We start from the raw sequence: 22,091 nt of genomic DNA on the forward strand, positions 1-22,091 counted from the left end.
CTATGGATCATTTATCAATCACCATGGAAAAATAATGTGAAATTGGTGCTAGGATCTGTTTGAGCAGGGTACAGATATTATTTAGCAGATGTAGTGAGGTGAGTGAATAACGGTTATGGTTGAACTCAGTTAGTTTAGAGGAGAGATAGATAGGTAAGCTTTGGGGGTTTATCAGTATTGCACTATTGTGTACTGCCCACTCATTTTGTCACTGTTCTTTAATCACAGCTGAGTGCTGCAAACTGTGTGACATTTTAATAGTTAGCATTTTGATCTGGGTGACAATGAGCTGCTGCTAGTGAAGGGTTAATACACTGTACAGATCTGGATCATAATGAGCTGCTGCTAGTGAAGGGTTAATACACACTGTACAGATTTGGGTGATAATGAGCTGCTGCTAGTGAAGGGTTAATATACACTGTACAGATTTGGGTGATAATGAGCTGCTGCTAGTGAAGGGTTAATACACACTGTACAGATTTGGGTGATAATGAGCTGCTGCTAGTGAAGGGTTAATACACTGTACAGATTTGGGTAATAATGAGCTGCTGCTAGTGAAGGGTTAATACACACTGTACAGATTTGGGTGATAATGAGCTGCTGCTAGTGAAGGGTTAATATACACTGTACAGATTTGGGTGATAATGAGCTGCTGCTAGTGAAGGGTTAATACACATTGTACAGATTTGGGTGATAATGAGCTGCTGCTAGTGAAGGGTTAATACACACTGTACAAATTTGGGTGATAATGAGCTGCTGCTAGTGATGGGTTAATACACACTGTACAAATTTGGGTGATGAGCTGCTGCTAGTGAAGGGTTAATACACACTACAAATTTGGGTGATAATGAGCTACTGCTAGTGATGGGTTAATACACACTGTACAGATCTGGGTGACAATGCAAAAGAATAAATCAGGTGTAAAGATAATAGAAAAAATTTAAACTACTTTCTGGTAATAGAGAAATGTAATCTTTTAATCAGCAACTATAATAGTGATCTAGTAAGTAGCACTAAATACAGGTAATTGATAGCTGGAAAGTGTCCCAGGAATGTTTTTTTGTGTGTTTAACCTCTTTTGTGGGGTTTAAACACATAAGCAGTGCAGGGTCACTAATTTTAAAATTACATGTTCTCACGGGTTAGACAGAAAATTAAAAAACAAATGGTTAAAAAAATTGTGAAAGCAAGCCCCCGAAAATAAAAAAACGAATTGCCCTGCTTGTTTAAACGGACACTGTACCCAAAAAATGTATTTTGTGATACAGATAGAGCATGACATTTTAAGCAACTTTCTAATTTACTCCTATTATCAAATTTTCTTCATTCTCTTAGTATCTTTATTTGAAATGCAAGAAAGTAAGTTTAGATGCCGGCCCATTTTTGGTGATCAACCTGGGTTGTTCTTACTGATTGGTGGATAAACTCATCCTCCAATAAAAAAGTGCTGTCCAGAGTTCTAAATAAAAGAAAAGCTTAGATGTCTTCTTTTTAAAATAAAGATAGCAAGAGAACGAAAAAAAAATGATAATAGGAATAAATTAGAAAGTTGCTTAAAATTGCATGATCTATCTGAATCATGAAAGAAAAAAATTGGGTTCAGTGTCCCTTTAAGTGTTGCTTGAAATCCATGCATGTTTTAAAACTCGCTGCTTGTCACACTATGATGCAGATCAAAGCCAACCTGCTTAAAAATATGTTTTGCGCCTTTTTGAATAGCTGCCCTAGGCTACCTTACTGGTATCACAATAGGTACAGCACTGACCCACATCTCTCTCTTTCCTAAAACGTAATGGCAGTTACAGGCCCATTACTAGTTTAGCATAGCAACACCACATCCGTATAAGATGTATGGTCTCCATGGCGATTACTGGACCTATGCTCCCCCTTGCCCTCAAACAATATGGCGGCAACGCCTACTCTCAAACTCCCTGTGTATCACCAACCACGTGACAGGGGCGCCCGGTGTCCCACGGTGCTCCTAGTGGCAGAAGCGATAGTTACCTTGGGTCCTCCCTGCAGGGGCCCTGTTACCCATTTCCATCCTCTGTTTGCAGGTAGCGACTGCAAGGAGGGTGGGAAGGGGATGCGCGGCTTGTTGTTCTTATGTCGCAGGTGTCGGGCACCCCCGCGGCCCCGGCGGCCTGCGGGAAGGAGAAGAAGGCTTCCCTGGGCAAGAAGCTGTTCTGGCGGCGCGGAGGTTTCGTGAGCCGCTTCCTGCGGACCCTGAGCACTTTGTCCCATCTTAGCACTGAGCACGAACCCGAGGCTAAGTCCTCATCTACCGCACGGAATGACCCAGCCGCCGCCACAGTACCAGAGCCTGACCAATCCAGGCTCCAACAGCCGCAGCAACAACAACCTCCGCCGCCCTCCAGCCCTAAGGTCCCCGGACTAGCTGGCATCAAGAACCACGGCAACACCTGCTTCATGAACGCTGTGTTACAATGTCTCAGTAACACGGATCTCTTCGCTGAGTTCCTGGGCCTGGAACAGTACAGGGAGAGTGATGACTCGGAGAACAATCAGAATCCCAGCCCGCTGCCCAGCCCTGGGGCTCAAGACCGAGGAGAGGTCACCGAACAGCTGGCCAAGCTCTTGCGGTCCCTGTGGACACTAGAGTACACCCCACAGCACAGCAGGGAATTCAAGGTGAGGTGGAGTAATGGGTGTGAGGGATGTGGTTATTAGAGCAAGTACCGCAGGTGACACTGGACTGGGTGTCAGGGCTGACTACTGGCTAAAGTGGCTTATGTGTCCACCCAGGATGGGCTGGTTATAGGAATGAGGGCTGTCTGTTAGAGCAAGTGTCCCAGGTGACAGTGGCTTGATGTCAGGACTGACTGCTAGAACAAGTGGCATATTTGCCCATCAAGGATGGGCTGGGTATTGGAGTGAGGACTGACTGTTAGAGAAAGTGCCCTTGGTGACACTGGTGTGGGTGTCAGGGCTTGAACAAATAGCTTATGTGCCCAACCAGGTGGGTATAGGAGTGAAGACTGACTGTTAGAGAAAGTGCCCTTGGTGACACTGAGCTGGGTGTCAGGGCTGGAACAAGTAGCTTATGTGCCCAACCAGGTGGGTATAGGAGCGAGGACTGACTTTTAGAGAAAGTGCCCTTGGTGACACTGAGCTGGGTGTCAGGGCTGGAACAAGTAGCTTATGTGCCCAACCAGGTGGGTATAGGAGCGAGGACTGACTGTTAGAGAAAGTGCCCTTGGTGACACTGAGCTGGGTGTCAGGGCTGGAACAAGTAGCTTATGTGCCCAACCAGGTGGGTATAGGAGCGAGGACTGACTGTTAGAGAAAGTGCCCTTGGTGACACTGGTGTGGGTGTCAGGGCAGGAACAAGTAGCTTATGTGCCCACCCTGGAGGGCATAGGGATGAGGGCTGTCTATTCGAGCAAGTGCCCTTGGTGACACTGGGTCAGGTGTCAGGACTGATTGCTGGGGCAAGTGGCTATGTACCCACCAAGGATGGTAGAGGAATGGAAGTTGCTGTGAGGGTTTGCAGAGTAATTGTCTGACTGATTTGGTGGGGTGAGCAAAAGACACTGGGGGTGTGTACCCTGAAGTGGGTGTGTCAGGTTACAGTTATAGAAGAGGGCATTGTGGGACTTAGATTGAGATTAGCGGTTGCACGTAACTTGCCAACTCTGTTTATGGCAGCTCTAGTTTACAATTTGGTGCTGAGATTTGAGGTGTGGTGTTTTTAAGGATGCTGCATATTTTTGAACAGGGATATTTGCTAGTTGTATATTATCTGAGGACCAGAGACCTCTCTGAAAATTGATTTTTTTTGTATGTTGCAAGATGTAATTATATTTAAAGGGACATTCCAGCCAAAATTGAAAACCACATGGGTGCATTTCGGTATTGAATAGAAGCATTTTTGTAATATACATGCATTAGCAAAAATGCTTCTGATTAAAGCTATAGCTGTTTCAAAAGTGTATTTAAGTATGCACCGTGCACCAGCATTTTAAACATAGAACTTACTCAGAGCCTAAGGTGCTTGTACCATCTGGTAATGACTCAATTTGTTAATTGCTGACATGATACAAGCCCCAGTGATGATCTGAGCAGCTACATTATTTAAAATGCTGGTGCACTGAGAATATCTTGTTATGCTTCACGTGCACGTGCAGAGAAAAAATGTTAACGCTATAACAGTGATAACTTTTACTAGAAGCATTACTGCCAGTACATTGCAAATATGTTTCTTTTCAAAGATGTAATTAATCTATGTGCATTTACATTTTGACTGGAATGCCCCTTTAAGGGAGTAGCACTTAGTGTACTGCTATATACATGACATCCTTCTGGTTTGAATTGGTGTGCCCATTGGAAGTGCCATTTAGTTTGAGATATTGGGACATGATGGGCTCTAATCTACTTGGCGAACCATGGGTTTGTGCAACATTGTTGGTTAGAGAAGTCAGCCATTGCATGTCACTACTTGGCAAGAAATAATACTGCCATCTAGTGTTCTTGCATATGGATAACATTCTTTCAAAGTTGCTGCCATAAAGTGCTCCAGACATGGGCCAACTCCCGAGCTTACATTCCTGCTTTCTAACAAAAGATACCAAGAGAACAAAGAAAAAATTACAATAGGAGTAAATTAGAAAGCTGTTTAAAATAAATTCTTTATTTGAATCATGAAATAAACAATTTGGGGTTCTTATTCCTTTTTAAAGTGGGTATATCTCTCTGAGTAAGCAGCAAAGTGGTATCATCACTACCAAAATACTTGCAAAATTTAATTCAGCCAGACTTAAAAATGACAACCATGTCTTGCTATCGTTTTATTTAAAAAGCAGGAATGTAAAGCTTAGGAGCTTTCCCATTTTAGGTTCAGAACCCTGGATAGCACTTGCTTATTGGTGACTACATTCAGCCAACCGATAAGCAAGAGTAACCCAGGCCAGGATCTGAACCAAAAATGGGACTGCTCCTAAACTTTACATTCCTGCTTTTTAAATAAAGAAAGCAAGAGAACAAAGAAAAATTGATAATTGGAGAAAATTAAAAAGAATTATTAAAAAAAAATTGGATTTATTATCCCTTTTAAAGGACCATTATGATTGCAGTAGATTTGCAAAATCAAAAAATGCATAATAAAAAGACAGTGCAGTAGCACTTAGACTGAATTTCAAATGAGTAATACTTTTTTTTCTTTTTCTAACAAATTAGTTTCTTTCATTTTCCCTTCCCGGTATCATGAAAATAGCCACCAGCCAATCAGTCTCATATATGTACACACTATGAACTCTGATGCTCTGAGGTATTCAGTGGGAGACCACCATTTCCATATAGTCTGCACTTTGGGAGATTTATAACCTGAAGACCGTTTATAATGATTCTAGTAATTCTCATTGCTGATCTCAAAGTTCATGTCCAGATACATTACCTATATTCTAGTCTTATTGTGGCTCCTTCTGAAGAACTGGTATGCATACACTTGCTGGGAACAATATGACTATACATCCATACCATGTCTGGGAAGGAAGAACACTGCAGTATACTAATATTGCAGTATTCTTCCTTCCCAGACATGGCTGGATATATAGTAATGTTGTTCCCAGCAAGATGTTTGGTCTTTCCAAGAGCAGAATTCCGCACATGGGAACCTTATAGTTCACATAGGAGAAATTGCTTGACATAATCCAGCTGGCCTATTTCATATCTCTACAGAGGTTTTGGGATGCAAGAAAAGTTGTCTTCATCCATTCCAAGGGTACAGTAAGACGGTCTTCATTGTGATTTCGGCTCACAAATAAGCATGGTCCTGATTGATTATATGGTCAACTATGGAACGGGGTAGATCTTAGACAAGCCCTCCAGGCTTGTTTGACTTCAGGCCCTAGTAACCTGGGTTGGGTGCAGACTTTGCATAATTTTGTAAATTGTTTGTTTGAAACCTTTGGTCAGTAATAGATTCTGTATTGACAATAAGTGTTTGGGACCTCAGTAGTGTGCTCCTTTAAACAATTTTCATGATCACTTGAAGACTGTAGATGTGGAAATCCTTTTGGACAATCCCAAAACACTGACTTACCTTAAAGGGATACGGAACCCAATTTTTTTTTTTCGTGATTCAGATAGAGAATGCAATTTTAAACAACTTTCTAATTTACTCCTATTATCAATTTTTTCTTCGTTCTCTTGCTTTCTTTATTTGAAAAAGAAGGCATCTAAGCTATTTTTTTTTGGTTCAGAACCATGGAAAGCACTTGTTTATTGGTAGGTGAATTTACCCACCAATCAGCAAGAACAACACAGTGTGTTCACCAAAAATGGGCCGGCATCTAAACTTACATTCTTGCATTTCAAATAAAGATACCAAGAGAATGAAAATAATTTGATAATAGGAGTAAATTAGAAAGTTGTTTAAAATTGCATGCTCTATCTGAATCATGATAGAAAAAATTTGGGTTCATTGTCCCTTTGAGCTCAAGGTCCTTCCCTGATGCAGGTAGCTTGGCACTTTTTTCAGTAGGCATATACATATCTTTTGGATATCATACCAGTCCATCTTCTGTAGGGAAGTAATTGTCAGGTGGATAATATCACTAAGGTATTATTCTTGAAAAATAGCCTAAACAGAGCAATTAATTTCCTAACCCAGCACTGAGAAATTTGATCAAGTAATCTTTTGGCTTTGAATTGCAATGGTGTAAAGCTTTTATTCTGTTTTTTTAGATACTTTGGCCATAAGACGGTATTTTCCACTAGTCTATGCCTTTTTTTTAAAAATTTTTTTTATTGCTTTTCATCCTTCAAATAGTACAAAAGTTTCCACAACACAAGTGGGACTAGCTCTGGATGAGCTTTGGACTCTTTCTTTCTGTGTCCAGGTCTGCATTCTTTTACCCAGATGTACTGGTTCTGTTACTAATGGATTGGAAGCTAAGCAGCTCTGTTTTAGTTTTGATCTAGTGGCGGATACACTTATGTGAGATCACAAGTGTTTACGTCTTCAGCCTACTAATGAGTTATGGACTGAAAACTGAAAGTATTAAATGGACCGTAAAGTCAAATGTACACTTTTATTATTTGGATAGATCATGTCATTTTAAACAACTATTTGTTTGTTGCGAACACTTTCCATAGCCTGTTAAAGATACGTGCACGCTCCTGGAGTCCTATGAGCCCACCTAGGTTTACTCTTCAACAAATCATAACGAGAACACAGCAAATTTGATAATAGAAGTAAGTTGTTTAAAATTGCATTCTCTATCTAGACCATGAAAGTTTAATTTTGACGTTTTTGTCCCTTTTAACCTTGGAATTTTTTTTCACAGCCAGTAAAAAATTAAAAAGTGAAGTGCTTTCATTAGCAGTCCACAGTTTTCAGACTAAATATACACCAGTGCTAATTTGACTATATAGACAAAAACTTTCTGCTGTATTGTGTTTTTGTCTCCTTTTGATACATGTTCTCTTCATTGATTCAGCCTTATCAGCCATTACTGGTCTAAAATGGAGTCATGGGGCTAATTTAGCAATTCTTGCAAGGAGTACCATAATTTGTTATATGAAAAATGTGGTTTCAGAGCATTCATGACTATCTCTGATATCACATCTAATATGTACCTTTTGCCATGATTAAAAATAGGGTGGTGGGAAACCGCTTTACACTTGGGAGTAGTGTGTGTGTGTGTGTTTTTTTTTTTTTAAATTCTTTTTATTGAGGTGCTGAAAACAGTGAACAAACAGTGTATCCAGAGCATAGATAACAGAGGTACTTTACATTACAGACAATATATTCAGATATCGGTTGAACATAAAGCCGTTACATACGTCATTCAGTATTGATGAATAGAGTTCTGGGTCCAAAATCGGTATAACGGGTACCTTAGTTTTACAAGTAATTTTAAAGATATTTATCAGAAACATTAAATAACTTTACATAATGCAACAATAAATGTGAAGGGAGTATGGAGTACTACAGGTAGATTGTGAGATGCAATGGTGGTTTTTATGACCCCAATCAGACTGTGTATCCATTCATAGATGTGCGGTCCTAGACAGTGAATGGGTACTCAACTTTTCATCACCACATATAAGCTACCTTAGTAGCGTGGCCGACTAGAAATCACATGCTCTTTTCAGTCTATGGTCAGTTTGGCGGGGTCATCTACCTTTAGGGTTGGAGGCCTATCCCAGGGGGGGAAGGAACAACAACATAAAGAAGGGAAGAGGGGGGACATTTATTTGCCTAAGAACTTCTTTGTGACATATACTTTTGGTTGAATCTTATCTACTGGGTTACGAGCTAGCTAGCTTGCCTAGGAGAGGTATAGTGTAGGCTATTCCATGGTTCCCAAATTTCGCAATGGAGGTCTGGGTTACCCCTATTTAGGAATACTCTTTCCTCCATATATTTACTATAGTTAATAATACTTTGGAGTAGTTTGATGTCTTCATATCTAACGCCACAAAAAAGAAGACAAGCAAGCTGGCCACTGAGAAGAAATTGGAACCAAGACTATGCTTACCTCACATATAGTTTGGTATAACATCTCAGGCTATCAAGTAATCAGAGCACCTTTTCCACAGGAGTATCAAGTTCATTCTATAAGGAGAGTCAACTGAAACAGTCATTTCTTCTGTAGGCATATACAAGGCATTTACTTGTGCTTTTGTCTATTTTTGATATGTTAACGTTTTTTATTTTTTGGTGAGTGCTACTTTATTTGGTGAGTGCTACTAGGGTAAACCAGTATAAACACATCATTTTCATATATTTGTTTATATTCTTAGATACCACTCTCCAACTATTTTGCTAAAATGTAATATAGCAGGAAGGGCAAGGAATATTATATCCGGTTTAAAAAAAAGAGGGCGTTTCATGGGCTTTGGCAAGATCTCATTGGTGAGTTGTATTTTATGGAACCAAGATAGAAGATTATGACAAAAATGTCATTTGTTTTTCTTGTTTCTACCAATGTTTTCTAGCCCATAGCATTATTACTATGAGGGAACTTGGCACTTGTGGATGCTGAGAAAATATTTTCCTTTCAATATTTGTCCATTAAGAAAATCTTTATTACGCTCCATTAGCAATTAGACTTTTGTCTAAAATGTAACATGTTTATAATATGTGATATCCAGTCTATTTCTGTACAGTTTTAGTAAATCAAAGGGATATCACAGTAAGATAAAAAAATATATTAAACATAAAAATTATAAACAAGATTGTGTTAATTTTTTTTTAGCAATCTACTTCTGTCTTTTTTTCTTGCAAAATGAGCACTTAGAAATGATCATTATAGTCCCTGCCTGCAGCTAAATAAGGCAGCAGGCATGTTGAAAACTAAATTGAATTCTGCCTCTTTTGATCTTGGTCAGAAGCTGACTTCCTGTATCTCTATCTTGAACTGAAGAGTAAGCCAGCTCATGTTAATCTAGAAGATTTATGACATTAAGCTACGTATGCCTTTGTGTAGAGACACCAACCCCCTTGCAGTTTGTGACAGAAAATAAGGGACCCTGCCCAAATGAAGTTAAATACATAAAAGGTAAAATGCTTTTAAAATTATGGATAGAGCAATGGTTTCTATTAATTTTTTTTTATTAATAATAGAAGTAAATTGGAAACTATTAAAAAATTGTATGCTCTGTCTGAATCACCAAGGAGGACATTTTGGGATTTCATACCCTTTAAGCATCAAATCTGAAGTCTACTCATCACTATATATATCCCAAAGTACTTCTCCATTCTCAACCAACTGTGTTGGTCTTTCTGTTGTAATCTCCAGGGGATATGCAAACCCTAATTAGTAATTACCCAACTCCTTAAAATACAGAGACTTCTTAAAGGGAAAGTCAACTCTAGAATTTTTATTGTTTAAAATGATAGATAATCCCTTTATTACTCATTCCCCAGTTTTGCATATTCAACTCAGTTATATTTATATACTTTTTACCTCTGTGATTACCTTGTATCTGAGCCTCTGCAGACTGCCCCCTTATCTTTGTTCTTTTGACAGACTTGTATCTTAGCCAATCAGCGCCCTCTCATAAGTAACTCCACATGCAGGAGCACAATGTTATCTAAATGGCACACATGAACTAACACCCTATAGCTGTGAAAAACTGTCAAATGCATTCAGGTAAGAGGCAGCCTTCAAGGGCTTTGAAAATAGCATATGAGCTTACCTAGGTTTAGTTTTTAACTAAGAATATCAAGAGAACAAAGCAAATTGGATGATAAAAGTAAATTGGAAAGTTGTTTAAAATTACTTGTCCTATCTACATCCTGAAAGTTTTAATTTTCTCTAGACTGTCCCTTTAAGTATAATTGAATGCTTAGTTCTTTATTACAACAATGAAACAGACTGTTCTATATCCCTTTTGAAAATAAGTAATTGTGAGGAAAGAATCCCTTTTATTAGATTTATAAGATTTATTGTTTTGCACCCCGGAATGGAATGTGTTTCGTTATTGCTTATATGAACAGCACATTTAAACTTGTCAGTATTTATTACATAAAAAATAGGCTCTTAATTGTATATTGAAATAAGATGCGTGTTTGTGCATGTCTTATAATCCAGTAGAACGTTTCCTGGTAAACAGGCACAATCCATAACAAGCAAAAAATAGTTTCTGATAGTACAGAAACATCTAAAAACACAACTGGTATTACATTTTAAGCAACTTTTTAATTTACTCCTATTGTCAATTTTTTCTTCGTTTTCTTGGCATCTTTATTTGAATGTAAGCTTAGGAGCCAGCCCGTTTTTTTGGTTTAGCATCTAGGTAGCACTTGCTACTTTTAGACACCAATCAGAAAGCGCTACCCAGGTTCTGGACCAAAAATGGGCCGACTCCTATGCTTACATTCCTGCTTTTTTAAATAAAGATACCAAGAGAACGAAGAAAAAAAAATAATAGGAGTAAATTAGATAGAGAATGCAATTTTAAGCAACTATCTGAATCATGAAAGTTGAATTTTGACTAGACTATTCCTTTAAACACACTGCATTGCAGGGTTGCTAATGTTAAAATTACATGCAATAACAAAATAGAGAATTTAATTTTCCCACTATAATAACCCTTTAACCCCTTGAGTGCTAACGACGGCTCTGAGCTGTCGCAGAGTTTCCCACTCAGGTGCTAACCACAGCTCAGAGCCGTCGCTAGCACTCTCCCACCTTGGGGGAGATCTGGGGGCTCCCAACCGCTCCTACCTCGGCGATCGGGCCTGCATAGTGACAGGCATCGCCGGGCCTTCACGTTATGCTTGGTGACATCACTGCGCAACTTTATTTATACTTAACAATGTTAAGTATAGGAGCCGGGGGCATGTTGCTTAGAAGCCTGTATCTCAGGCATCTAAGCAGCTACAGACCCCCAAGACCCACCGTTAGAAAGATAATCGCCTAACCTTTCCAACAGTGTAAGTCTTGGAGATCTTCAAAAAATAAAAAAAAACTTTAAAAAGCTTAGCACTCAAAGGGTTAAAGGGATATTAAACCTAAAATATTAATTTTTCTTCATTCTCTTATCTTTTGTTGAAAACCAGGGACATAAGCTTAGGAGTCTGACCATTTCTGGAGCACTATATGGCAGCATTTTTGCAAGAATGTTATCCATTTGCAAGAGCACTATATGGCAGTACTATTTCCTGCCATGTAGTGATCCAGATGCCTACCTAGGTATCTCTTCAACACAGAATGTCATGGGAATGAAGCAAATTTGATAATAGAAGTAAATTGGCAACTTTAATAAAATGCTATGTACTTTCTGAATCACCAAATATTTTTTTCGGGTTTCATATCCCTTTAACACTGCTAAATTCCACACAGTGATTGTTTGCACTAACTAATGACTCATTTAAACCTGATTGGCCTCAGCAGCAACCATTGCTTTATAGATACTAAAGCTTTACACTTATTTTTAAATATTTAAGCAACTAATATAATTAAAAGAAAAATGTCTGCATACAATATCTAATATTTGTTTAAAAGAGACATGGATTTTTTTTTTCTTTTATGATTTAGAAAGAGCATGCAATTTTAAACAACTTTCCAATTTACATCTATCTAATTTTCTTCTCTTGATATTTGTTGAAAAGCATATCTTAATAGGCTCAGTAGCTGCTGATTAGTGGCTGCACATAGGTGCCTCGTGATTGGCTCACCCATGTGCATTGCTATTTCTTCAACAAAGAATATCTGAAGAATTAAGCAATTTAAATAATTGAAGTGAATTGGAATGTTGTTTAAAATTGTATTCTCTATATGAATCATGAAAGAAAAAAGTCTTTATGTTCCTTTAGTTTTTAATACACCTTTAAATCCAAGGCATGATGGGAAATGGTTAATTTGAATACTGATGTTGAAGGCATCTATAATGCTGCTACACATGGGCGTCCCCTAGCTTGTAAAACTGGAAATATGAAAGGATGAAACATTTTTTTTTTGCCACCTCTGTCACAATATAGAATTCTAATCTCCTTTTCTAGTTACATGAGATCTGCTATCATGTGTAGGTGTGTTATTGTGTTATGAGGTGTGGCACTTAAGCCTTTAGCTACTTCAAGCAAACAGGCTCCACCCATATTTTGATCTTACAAACATACAAGTTTATAGGCCACTATTTCATTTTGAATGGTGAAATTGCCGGCAGTTTGTGTTATAATAAATAAAAGTTATGTTTTTGTTCCATCTGAGGTTGTTAGTTTCTGTTTAACAGCGACAAACATTCAGTATAGATCAAATCCTTACAGTTTATTTGCACTCCTATTAGGGCAGCCAGAGGTGCTTTAGTGGCCACACTGTTGGGGCGGTGAGGGTGGGGTGGGGGGAACCATAGCTCCCTAGATCCTGGTGCACATGTATTACTTATATTTTGGTTTATTCTAAACTTGTTGGCCCTTCTGTTTAAATAAATATTTTTATTAAAGGGCCATAATAATCGAAATTCTAACAAATTGGAGCATGTTTTTTTTTTTTTTTACTATGGTCCTATAACAACAGTATTGCTAATCTAATTTAACAAAACACAGCATTGCAGGTACTAATCAATGGTTATTCCTGGACTGTATAGCTCTGTTATACTAAGTACTTCAATATCCGTATATTTTTTGAGGCTTTCTGAAAGGCACAGTTTAATTAAAATTAAACTTTCATGATTCAGATAGGGCATGCAATTTTAAACAACTTTCCAATTCACTTTTATCTTAAAATTTGCTTTATTCTCTAGGTATTCTTTGTTGAAAGCTACACCTAGGTAGGCTCATGTGCTTATGTTTAAGTCCTTGAACGCAGCCTCTTATCCAAATGCATTTGACAGTTTTCACAGCTATAGGGCGTTGGTTAATGTGTGCCATATAGTTAAGATTGTGCTCACGCCTGTGGAGTTACTTATGAGAGGGCACTGATTGAATAATATCCAAGTCTGTCAAAAGAACTGAGATAAGGGGGCAGTCTGCAGAGGCTTAGATACAAGGTAATCACAGAGGTAAAAAGTATATTAATATAAGTGTTGGTTATTCAAAACTGGGGCATGAATAATAAAGGGATTATCAATCTTTTTAAACAATAAAAATTATGGAGTAGACTGTCCCTTTAAGGCTTTGTTATTGTAAGGTTTTTTTTTTTTTTTGCAGTATTGATGACATCAAAAGTACAGGCTTTCCAGGTTTTAAATTCAAGACAATGCTAATCTGTTGGCCTTCTTGTGATTTAATTTCTATAATTTATATTTACTTTGTCTTTATTCATCTTTCCATTAAAAACCTTTATTTTAATCCAACAGAAAACACTTTCTAAGTAGTTGTATGAGTTATGCAGTTTTCTTACTTAATACGTTTTACGTCTGAGAAAAAAACCCCATTCACTTTTGCCGTTTTTAACTCATTCCTTTCAGTGAGTTTGCCATGTGATGACTTTGTTTTCAATAGAAAGGTCTTTTCCATGGCATTCAAAATGGTTTAAACTAAAGTACGATTGTTTGTACTATAGTTATGCCACTCAAATTACTTATGTAATATAACCTGAACCTCAGGTTTTCTTACAATTAAATTGGATAAACCCACAAAAACAGCGATATGGAGGGGTCAAGGCAATTGAAAGAGCAATCTAAACATTTTTAATAAATGAGTGGATTTTTTTTTCTTATGCAATGGAATTTTCTTATGACATGGAATAGTTAAAGGGATATAAAGTGCTAAAAGAAAATGACGTCAAGTTTTAGAACAGGGCTCGACAAACCCAGGAGACAGGAGCCACTGGCGTTTACAATTGTGTACCCCAGCTCCTAACTGTTATTCTCCATCCTATATTATAAAAGACAAGAGTTTGTCTGAAGCCGTCATGCGCAGTTCAGACAAACTCTTGCAGCTGATCGCACGCGCACCCACCCGACAGCAGCGCGAGGACCCGGCAGCACAGCTGATTGCGAAAACAAAGCAGCGCGAGGACCGGCATGTTGAGGCGCGAGAGAGAGAGAGAGATATTAAATATAACACAACACGGCCCGTGTGAACGGGCTTTAGGACTAGTATATCTATATATTAATACCACTATCTGGCTCCTACATTTTAAACATATTTGTTTACCCCTGTAGTGGAGCATTTTAATGCAGTTACTTGTATGCAATTATATGTTTAACTCCTGCAAAGGGGTTAACTGTATACTTAGCCTTAGTGACAAGTGGAATATGTAATTGGACACCAATATCCAGCTAGCTCACAATAGTGCATTGCTGTTTCTGAGCCTGAGTTGGTATGCTCTTCAACAAAGGTTAACAAGAAAACTAAGTACATTTAATAATGTGAATTGAAAAGCCTCTTTAAGCTTTTAGGATTTAGAAAGAGCATGACATTTTATTTTGACTTTCATATCGCTTACCTTTTCAAGATCTTTTTTTTTTTTTTGTTTAGACTCCTGATTTCTAAATAAATATATCTAATGTCCATCAGATTGCTTGCTTATTGAAACCCAAGTAAATCCTTATTTGAACAATAAAACAAACAAGACAGAAAAACTTTATTCCAATCATTTCTCATCATGGGAATTTTTTTTGTGCAAAATATGGCATCTATATGGTATCTACAAAAACTTTATTTTAACTAATGTTTACAAAACACACACTTGTACACCTAAATCTATTTACTAAATTGCAGGCAAAACGTTTCCGCTCCTCCAAATCACTTTAAATGCTTTTTTTTTCTTAAAGGGACTTGAAACCCAACATTTTCTTTCAAGATTCAGACAGAGCATGTAATTTTAAACAATATACAAAACAATTTTGGTATATTTTATTGAAGTAGCAGCAATGCACTACTGTAAGCCGATCCCAAGAGGCATATATGGCAGCCAGCTTCTGTATAGATAATATTATTATTCTTTATTTATAAAGCGCCAACAGATTCCGCAGCGCTGCCCATGGGTGCAAAGATAAAAGGATAAAACGGAGAAACAATACAATAAAATACACAATGTTACAAATACAGGGGGAATTGAGGGCCCTATTCCCGTGGGAGCTTACAATCTAGATGGGTAGGAGGATGGGAAATAGGAGGTGGGGACTGCAAAGGTGAGAATATTAGTGAGGAGATGGATGAGGGCAACTGTTAGGTAAGTGAAATTCATTTGTTACTGGTTTGGTGATAAGCTGCCTTGAACAAAAAGGTCTTTAGGGAGCATTTAAAGAAAGAGAGGTTAGGGGCAAGTCTGACAGCACGAGAAAGTGCGTTCCAGAGGGTTGGTGCCGCACGAGAGAAGTCCTGTAGTCTAGCATGAGAGGAGGTGATGATAGAGGACGCAAGGAGCAGGTCATTGTTGGATCTTAGGGGACGGGCAGGAGTATATTTGTTGATGAGTGAGGACAGGTAGGATGGGGCAGCATTGGTGAGGGCTTTGTAGGTCAGGGGGAGAATTTTGAATTTAACTCTGTTGTGAATGGGGAGCCAGTGAAGGGACTCGCAGAGAGGTGCAGCAGAAATGGAGCGTCGAGAGAGGGGGATTAGCCTAGCAGAGGCATTTAGGATGGATTGAAGAGGTGATAGAGGGAGGCAAATTAGGTTATTACAGTAGTCAAGTTGGAAAATTACCAGGGAGTGGATTAGCTGTTTAGTAGTTTCAGCGCTCAGAAACCGACGTATTTTGGAGATATTGCGTAGGTGGTTGTGGCAGGATGAAGAGAGCAGTTGGATGTGGGGAATGAAGGACAGATTTGAGTCAAGTGTGACTCCGAGGCAACGGACTTGGGGTGATAGGGAGATAGTGGTGCCGTCAACAGTGATAGAAAAATTAGAAACTGGAGTAGAGTTAGAGGGGTGCAATTAGAAGTAGTTCTGTCTTGGACATGTTTATTTTTAGGTGGTGAGAGGCCATCCAGGAGGAAATGCCAGATAAGTAGTCGCTGATGTGAGAGATGCTTTTTAACAAAAGATACCAAGAGAACAAAGCAAATTAGACAATAGAAGTAAAGTGGAAAGTTTTTTTTAATTTTTTATGCTCTTTCTGAATCCCAAAAAATATTATTTATATATTTATTAAAATATATAATATATATATATATATATATATATATATATATATATATATATATATATATACATACATACACACGTGTGTGTGTGTGTATGTATATATACCTGTGTGTGTGTATGTGTATATATATATATATATATGTGTGTGTGTGTGTATATATATATATATATAAAGCCATTGAAGTTAAGAGCACATTGCAATTTGAATCCTTTTTCAATAAATTCCATAACCACCAATTACACCATCAGGAACTCACTTATCCTCCTTTCTAGCAGCACAAAAAGCTGTTGCTAAGGGAATTGTAACTGGGGCTCTCCCTTGTCTGCTACACACGTTGGGTACCTAGCTATTAATTTCCATTTGAAGCCCATAAATGTGTTAGTATTGTGTGTAGTCTGTATTTAATGAGCTTTATATATCCACTTCTTTGTATAATTGCCATTATGTCTTCTACATCCTACCTTTTTGGCTTGTTCTATATATAAGAAAAATTACTTGTCAATATTCTTGCTGGCGTCTATAAATAAAGGTACATTCAGTAATATTCTAGGTCAATCCATTCTTTCTTTAGACCCAAACGTTTTTCTTTCAGGATTCTGAGGTAATGTAAATTCTTTGTTTTTTTTAACACTTCCCAAACCATTTATTTTATCAAATTTACTTTGTTCTCAAGGGTATCTTTTGTTGAAAGGTAGTCATGCTTAGGAATGTGCACATATCTGTAGCCCTCTATGGCAGCAGTTTTGCAAGAATGCTTTAAAAATGTTGTAGAAATGTGCACGCTATGTACCTATGTATGCCCTTAAAGGGACACTGAACCCAATTTTTTTTCTTTTGTGATTCAGATGGAGCAGCAGTTTTAAGCAACTTTCTAATTTACTCCTATTATCAATTTTTCTTCGTTCTCTTGCTATCTTTATTTGTAAAAGAAGGCATCTAAGTTTTTTTTTTAGGTTCAGAACTCTGGACAGCACTTTTTTATTGGTGGATGAATTTCTCCACCAATCAGCAAGGACAACCCAGGTTGTTCACCAAAAATGGGCCGGCATCTAAACTTACATTATTGCATTTCAAATAAAGATACCAAGAGAATGAAGAAAAATTGATAATAGGAGTAAATTAGAAAGTTGCTTAAAATGTCATGCTCTATCCGAATCACACAAGAAAAAATTTGGGTTCAGTGCCCCTTTTAACAAGAAATACAGCAAGCAAATATGATCATAGATATAAGGTGGAAGTTTTTTTTTTTAATTGTATACTTTATCTGAACCATGAAAGAAAAATGTTTTTATATTCCTTTTTAAGTGGTTTGCTTTTGTTACACATAACATGTTTGTACTTTTTCTTTTCATAGACCGTTGTATCCAAAAATGCTCATCAGTATCGAGGCACTTCCCAGCATGATGCTCAAGAATTTCTTCTGTGGTTACTAGACCGAGTACATGAGGATCTGAACATTGTTGTCAAACACAAACCCAGGGTACGTCTTATTCTTACCTTTAAGTGCAGTGATTGTTGTGCATATGAAGTTACCGTTCCTGAGCTTGGGCACTGGGGATGTTGGAGTCTATATTTATTGATCCATTTGCAGTGTACTGTACATATTTAATTACACCTTCAATTGCACAATTTGACAGTTTTTTTATTAGAAAAAAAAGGTTTGGTTTATCCTGTAACATGTTGTCATAAACTGTATGATTTAAATGTGTAAACGGACAAGAAACATTTTAGTACTTATTTGTGACGGACCTCTACGGTACCCAGTCTAGGTATGTCCGCCTGTTCTGCTTCACAGATACTGAAACCATCAGTACTCCGTAAATACCCCAGTAATCAGACAAAGGGCAATCCCCCCCCCTTCAACTGGGTAATCATATCAACAAGGGACCAATGGGAAGCTAATCAGATCAAACAGGGAGCCAATGGGAAGGTAATCAGATCAAACAGGGGAACAATGGGAAGGCTAATGACACAGATAACAGTGACTCTGGGCACGTAGGCTCTCTTTGATAATGGGATTAGTGGTGCCTAAGAGTCTGGGGCAGGTTCTGTTAATAAGGGCTGAGTCATCCCGGTTTTTTCTGCAGGTGACCGCAACTAGTTCCGGGGATCTGCCTATGCGTGATACGGATTCCCGCCCTTAAAGACATAAATCTCAACAAAACCCTTACCCCCCCAATGTTCCTGATAATCCTATAACCAGTTGAATATATGCGGTTTATGAGTGAAAATGGTGTAGGGGTCTCGTAACTGACATGTTTACTTAATCTGTTTGAAAACGGTTCCAGGGAGTCGGCATAGGTGCCCGAACCTTCTCCTGGTAGAAAGGTTGTATCTCTGTAGCCCTTGGTTCATCCCAATATTCAATTCTTTCCTAAGATATGGTGAGTCCACGGAATCATCAATTTCTAGTGGGAATATTACTCCTAGCCAGCAGGAGGCAAAGAGCACTACAGCAAAGCTGCTATATATGTCACTTCCCTTACCCATAATCCCCAGTCATTCTCTTTGCCTGCGGTGCAAGGAGGAGGTGAAGTTTTGGTGTCTGATCTACAATCAAGATTTTTTTATTTTAAAAGCAGAGTAGGTTTGCTCTGATCTTTCTAAAGGGTCTAGCCTTAGCCCATGTAAGTCTCTTGAGTAGAGCAGTGGTGGCTTTTAAGCAATTGGGAACTTGTGGGGTACAATCCTCACTGCGTTTTTTCCAAAACATTTTGCTGCCCTATTTAGATAGTCTGAGTAAGTTCACTCAGTCTTTCTGTATTTCCCCAGATCCATGTGAGGGATGGCATCCTCTCAAACCAGGTGAGCTGTCCTACTGCCGGACAGATAAATATTAAGGTAAGTGCCAGTTTTATTTTTTTATGTAAGCAGGGAAAAATTTGGCACTTATTCAGCTAAAACGCTGCAGGGGACGTTTTATATTATTCCTGTCAGGGTGCAGATTTTTTATGGCAATTTTTGCAGGCACTGTTAGTGTGAGGAGTTATTTATTTTATTGATGGCTCAGTGAGGGCCCGTTTTTAGTAATGGATTATGTACTTTTATTGGGGGTTTTATTATTTGTTTTTAAGCCTGTCCGATTTTATGGCCCTGATCCTTGTCTTTGACTGGACGTTTTTATACTTTTCTGTGTCCTGATGGATCGGGACGACCCAGTTTTCCGGTTCCGGAACGTCCTCTTGTCTGTTCGGCGGGGTTTTCTTCTTTTAACAGAGAATTGGAATTCTTCTGGGCCGGCTGTAGTGGCAGGTTTCTGTCAATTGGTATTGTCCTTTTGATGTCCGTCTAAAGCTTTACACTCCATGCCTGTGGGTGGGTGAGCGGTTATTGTTTCCCCTCCTTTTGGGGGAAGACTGGGCATCAAAAAAATCCACCATGAGTAGCAGCAACATATATTTATTATATTAACACAACAATACAGCAGCAACGTTTCGGTATAACTACCTTAATCATGCTACACATCATAATGAAATGATTCTATTTATACTTATCCACCACTAGGTGGCACTACAGTGCAAGAAAAATATTAACTCTTTATCTATATTCTTAAATGGAAACACCTATTAACTACAATTAAAAACATATAGAAAAATAGAACCTTAATCAAATTTGGAAACCTCCTACCTATTTAAGCAGATTTAGATAGCAGTAATTGAACCTAAACAGGGAAAATAGCATAGTTACATCATCTTTTAATCATCAAATGCCATTTATAAGAATACAAACATGTCTAAATCTCTCTTTAACCCATTGGGTTCCATTGTTCCTAATTTCCAGATCCAAAAACACTCCCGTTGTTTTAACAGGAGTTCTCTATCCCCCAATCTGCGTGGCATCAATACTTTTTCAATTATTTGGAACCTTAGTTGATTAATTGAATGGCCCATTTCTATAAAATGATGTGCTACAGGGGCTTTTCTATTCCTAGTCCTAATGTTACGTTTATGCTCTATTATCCTGTCTTTAATGACCCTTGTTGTTTCTCCTACATAGCTCTGCCCACAGGGACATTTAATTAGATAAATAACAAATGATGTATAGCATGTATGATAACCTTTGATTTTAAATTTTTCCCCGTAATAGGGTGAAAAATGTCTGGGCCTTTAATCATGTTATTGCAACATGAACAATTAAGACAAGGATAACATCCTTCATTTTTACAAGTTATATAGTGTTGTTTAGATTTTTATATTAGAACCTACATCTGCTTTAACTAATAGTTGTTTCAAATTACAACCTTGTTTATAAGCAGGCATAGGGAGAACTTGGAACTCCTTAATTTCTGGATTACAGTTCGATAGAACTGGCCAATGTTTCTTGAGAATACGTTGGATCTGCTCTGATTGTGAATTAAATTCAGAAACAAATATTAAACGCTCATCTTTTTTATTATTCTTATTCACAGGCCTCAATAGACTTTCTCTAGAGACAGAGCATGTTTAATTTCTTTATCTATTACTGCAGGCGGATATCCTCTATTTACAAATCTTTCGGCCATTTCTTTAAATCTCACACTTAGGAGATTATCATCAGTTATAATCCTACGTGCTCGTAGAAACTGACTTCGGGGGAGGGCTTTAAGGAGAGGTAATTGATGAGCGCTATCAAAATGTAACAGACTATTTACTATCTACGTCCTACACCTTCCGGGTCATACTTCCATCGATAGACCCGGTTCTGCAGGTCATCGCTCTTGTCCCTGGCGAATTTGGACTGTTTACACTCCTCAATTTTTTTTTCAGCTCTCCAGTTTTACAGTTATCTTCAGCTAGCACTTTAGTCGACTCATCAGCAGGTAATGAACTTTTCAATTCTGCTTCCATTGTAGACAGCTGTATATCCTGTTCTCCAATCTCTTTATTTAAATAATCCACGGTAAGAACTATTAAATCCATCGAACATTTGTTTAAAATTTGTTCGAATTTATCACAGTAAATAGTGTTGTCTCTCATCAAAGTGGGTCGTGCATTCATGCGGAGCCCTCTAGGTATTCTTTTAACTCTGTGATATTCGGCCAGAGTCGTTGCATGTAGTGGCAGGTTTCTGTCAATTGGTATTGTCCTTTTGACGTCCGTCTACAGCTTTATGCTCCATGCATGTGGGAGGGTAAGCGGTTATGTTGGCGTTTCCCCTCCTTCTGGGGGAAGACTGGGCATACCACAGTATCCGGCTGGTGCCCCGGAGATCCTTCTCTTCCTCTGTTCAGTGGGTCCTCCCTGCCTTGTGTGCAGGATGTTATGTGACAGATTGGAATGCCGTTTCTGTAGTTTCAGTATGGGGTGTCCTTTTTTGGGAGTGCCCCTTCTATTGGGAAGGGAGCTGTGTCTGGGTTCTGGAATCCGAGCTCATCCTTGGGGGGGTCTGGATCCCCTTCTCTTTCCTGAGGGTCTTGGTGGTTCGGGGAATTTTTCATTCCCTTGTTCTTTTGGACTTTGCCAGTCGCTTTGGTGCTGGGTTTGTTACCTCGGAGTGGGGGTCAGGGATCTGATGGCCCTGTTGAGCCTTGACCGCGTATGATCGTTTGGGTCTTCCCTAGGGGGGAGGTTTTGCGGTGTTTCCTTCCCTCTGCAGGTAGCT

At 38.4% G+C, this 22,091-nt stretch overlaps 1 protein-coding gene across 1 annotated transcript in view; it reads left to right on the forward strand.

Annotated features, from left to right (window-relative positions):
- Positions 1 to 2,032: 2,032 nt before the first annotated feature.
- Positions 2,033 to 22,091, forward strand: part of USP31 (ubiquitin specific peptidase 31) — a 118,137-nt gene continuing 98,078 nt past the window's right edge. Inside the window, exons 1-2 of the mRNA XM_053694398.1 lie at positions 2,033 to 2,652; positions 17,866 to 17,991. Of these exons, the coding sequence (XP_053550373.1) occupies positions 2,107 to 2,652; positions 17,866 to 17,991 (672 nt within the window). The 5' untranslated portion in view covers positions 2,033 to 2,106. The remainder of the gene's footprint in view (positions 2,653 to 17,865; positions 17,992 to 22,091) is intronic.

The sequence above is a fragment of the Bombina bombina genome, chromosome 11, assembly GCF_027579735.1.
Source record: "Bombina bombina isolate aBomBom1 chromosome 11, aBomBom1.pri, whole genome shotgun sequence".
NCBI classification, from domain to species: Eukaryota; Metazoa; Chordata; class Amphibia; order Anura; family Bombinatoridae; genus Bombina; species Bombina bombina.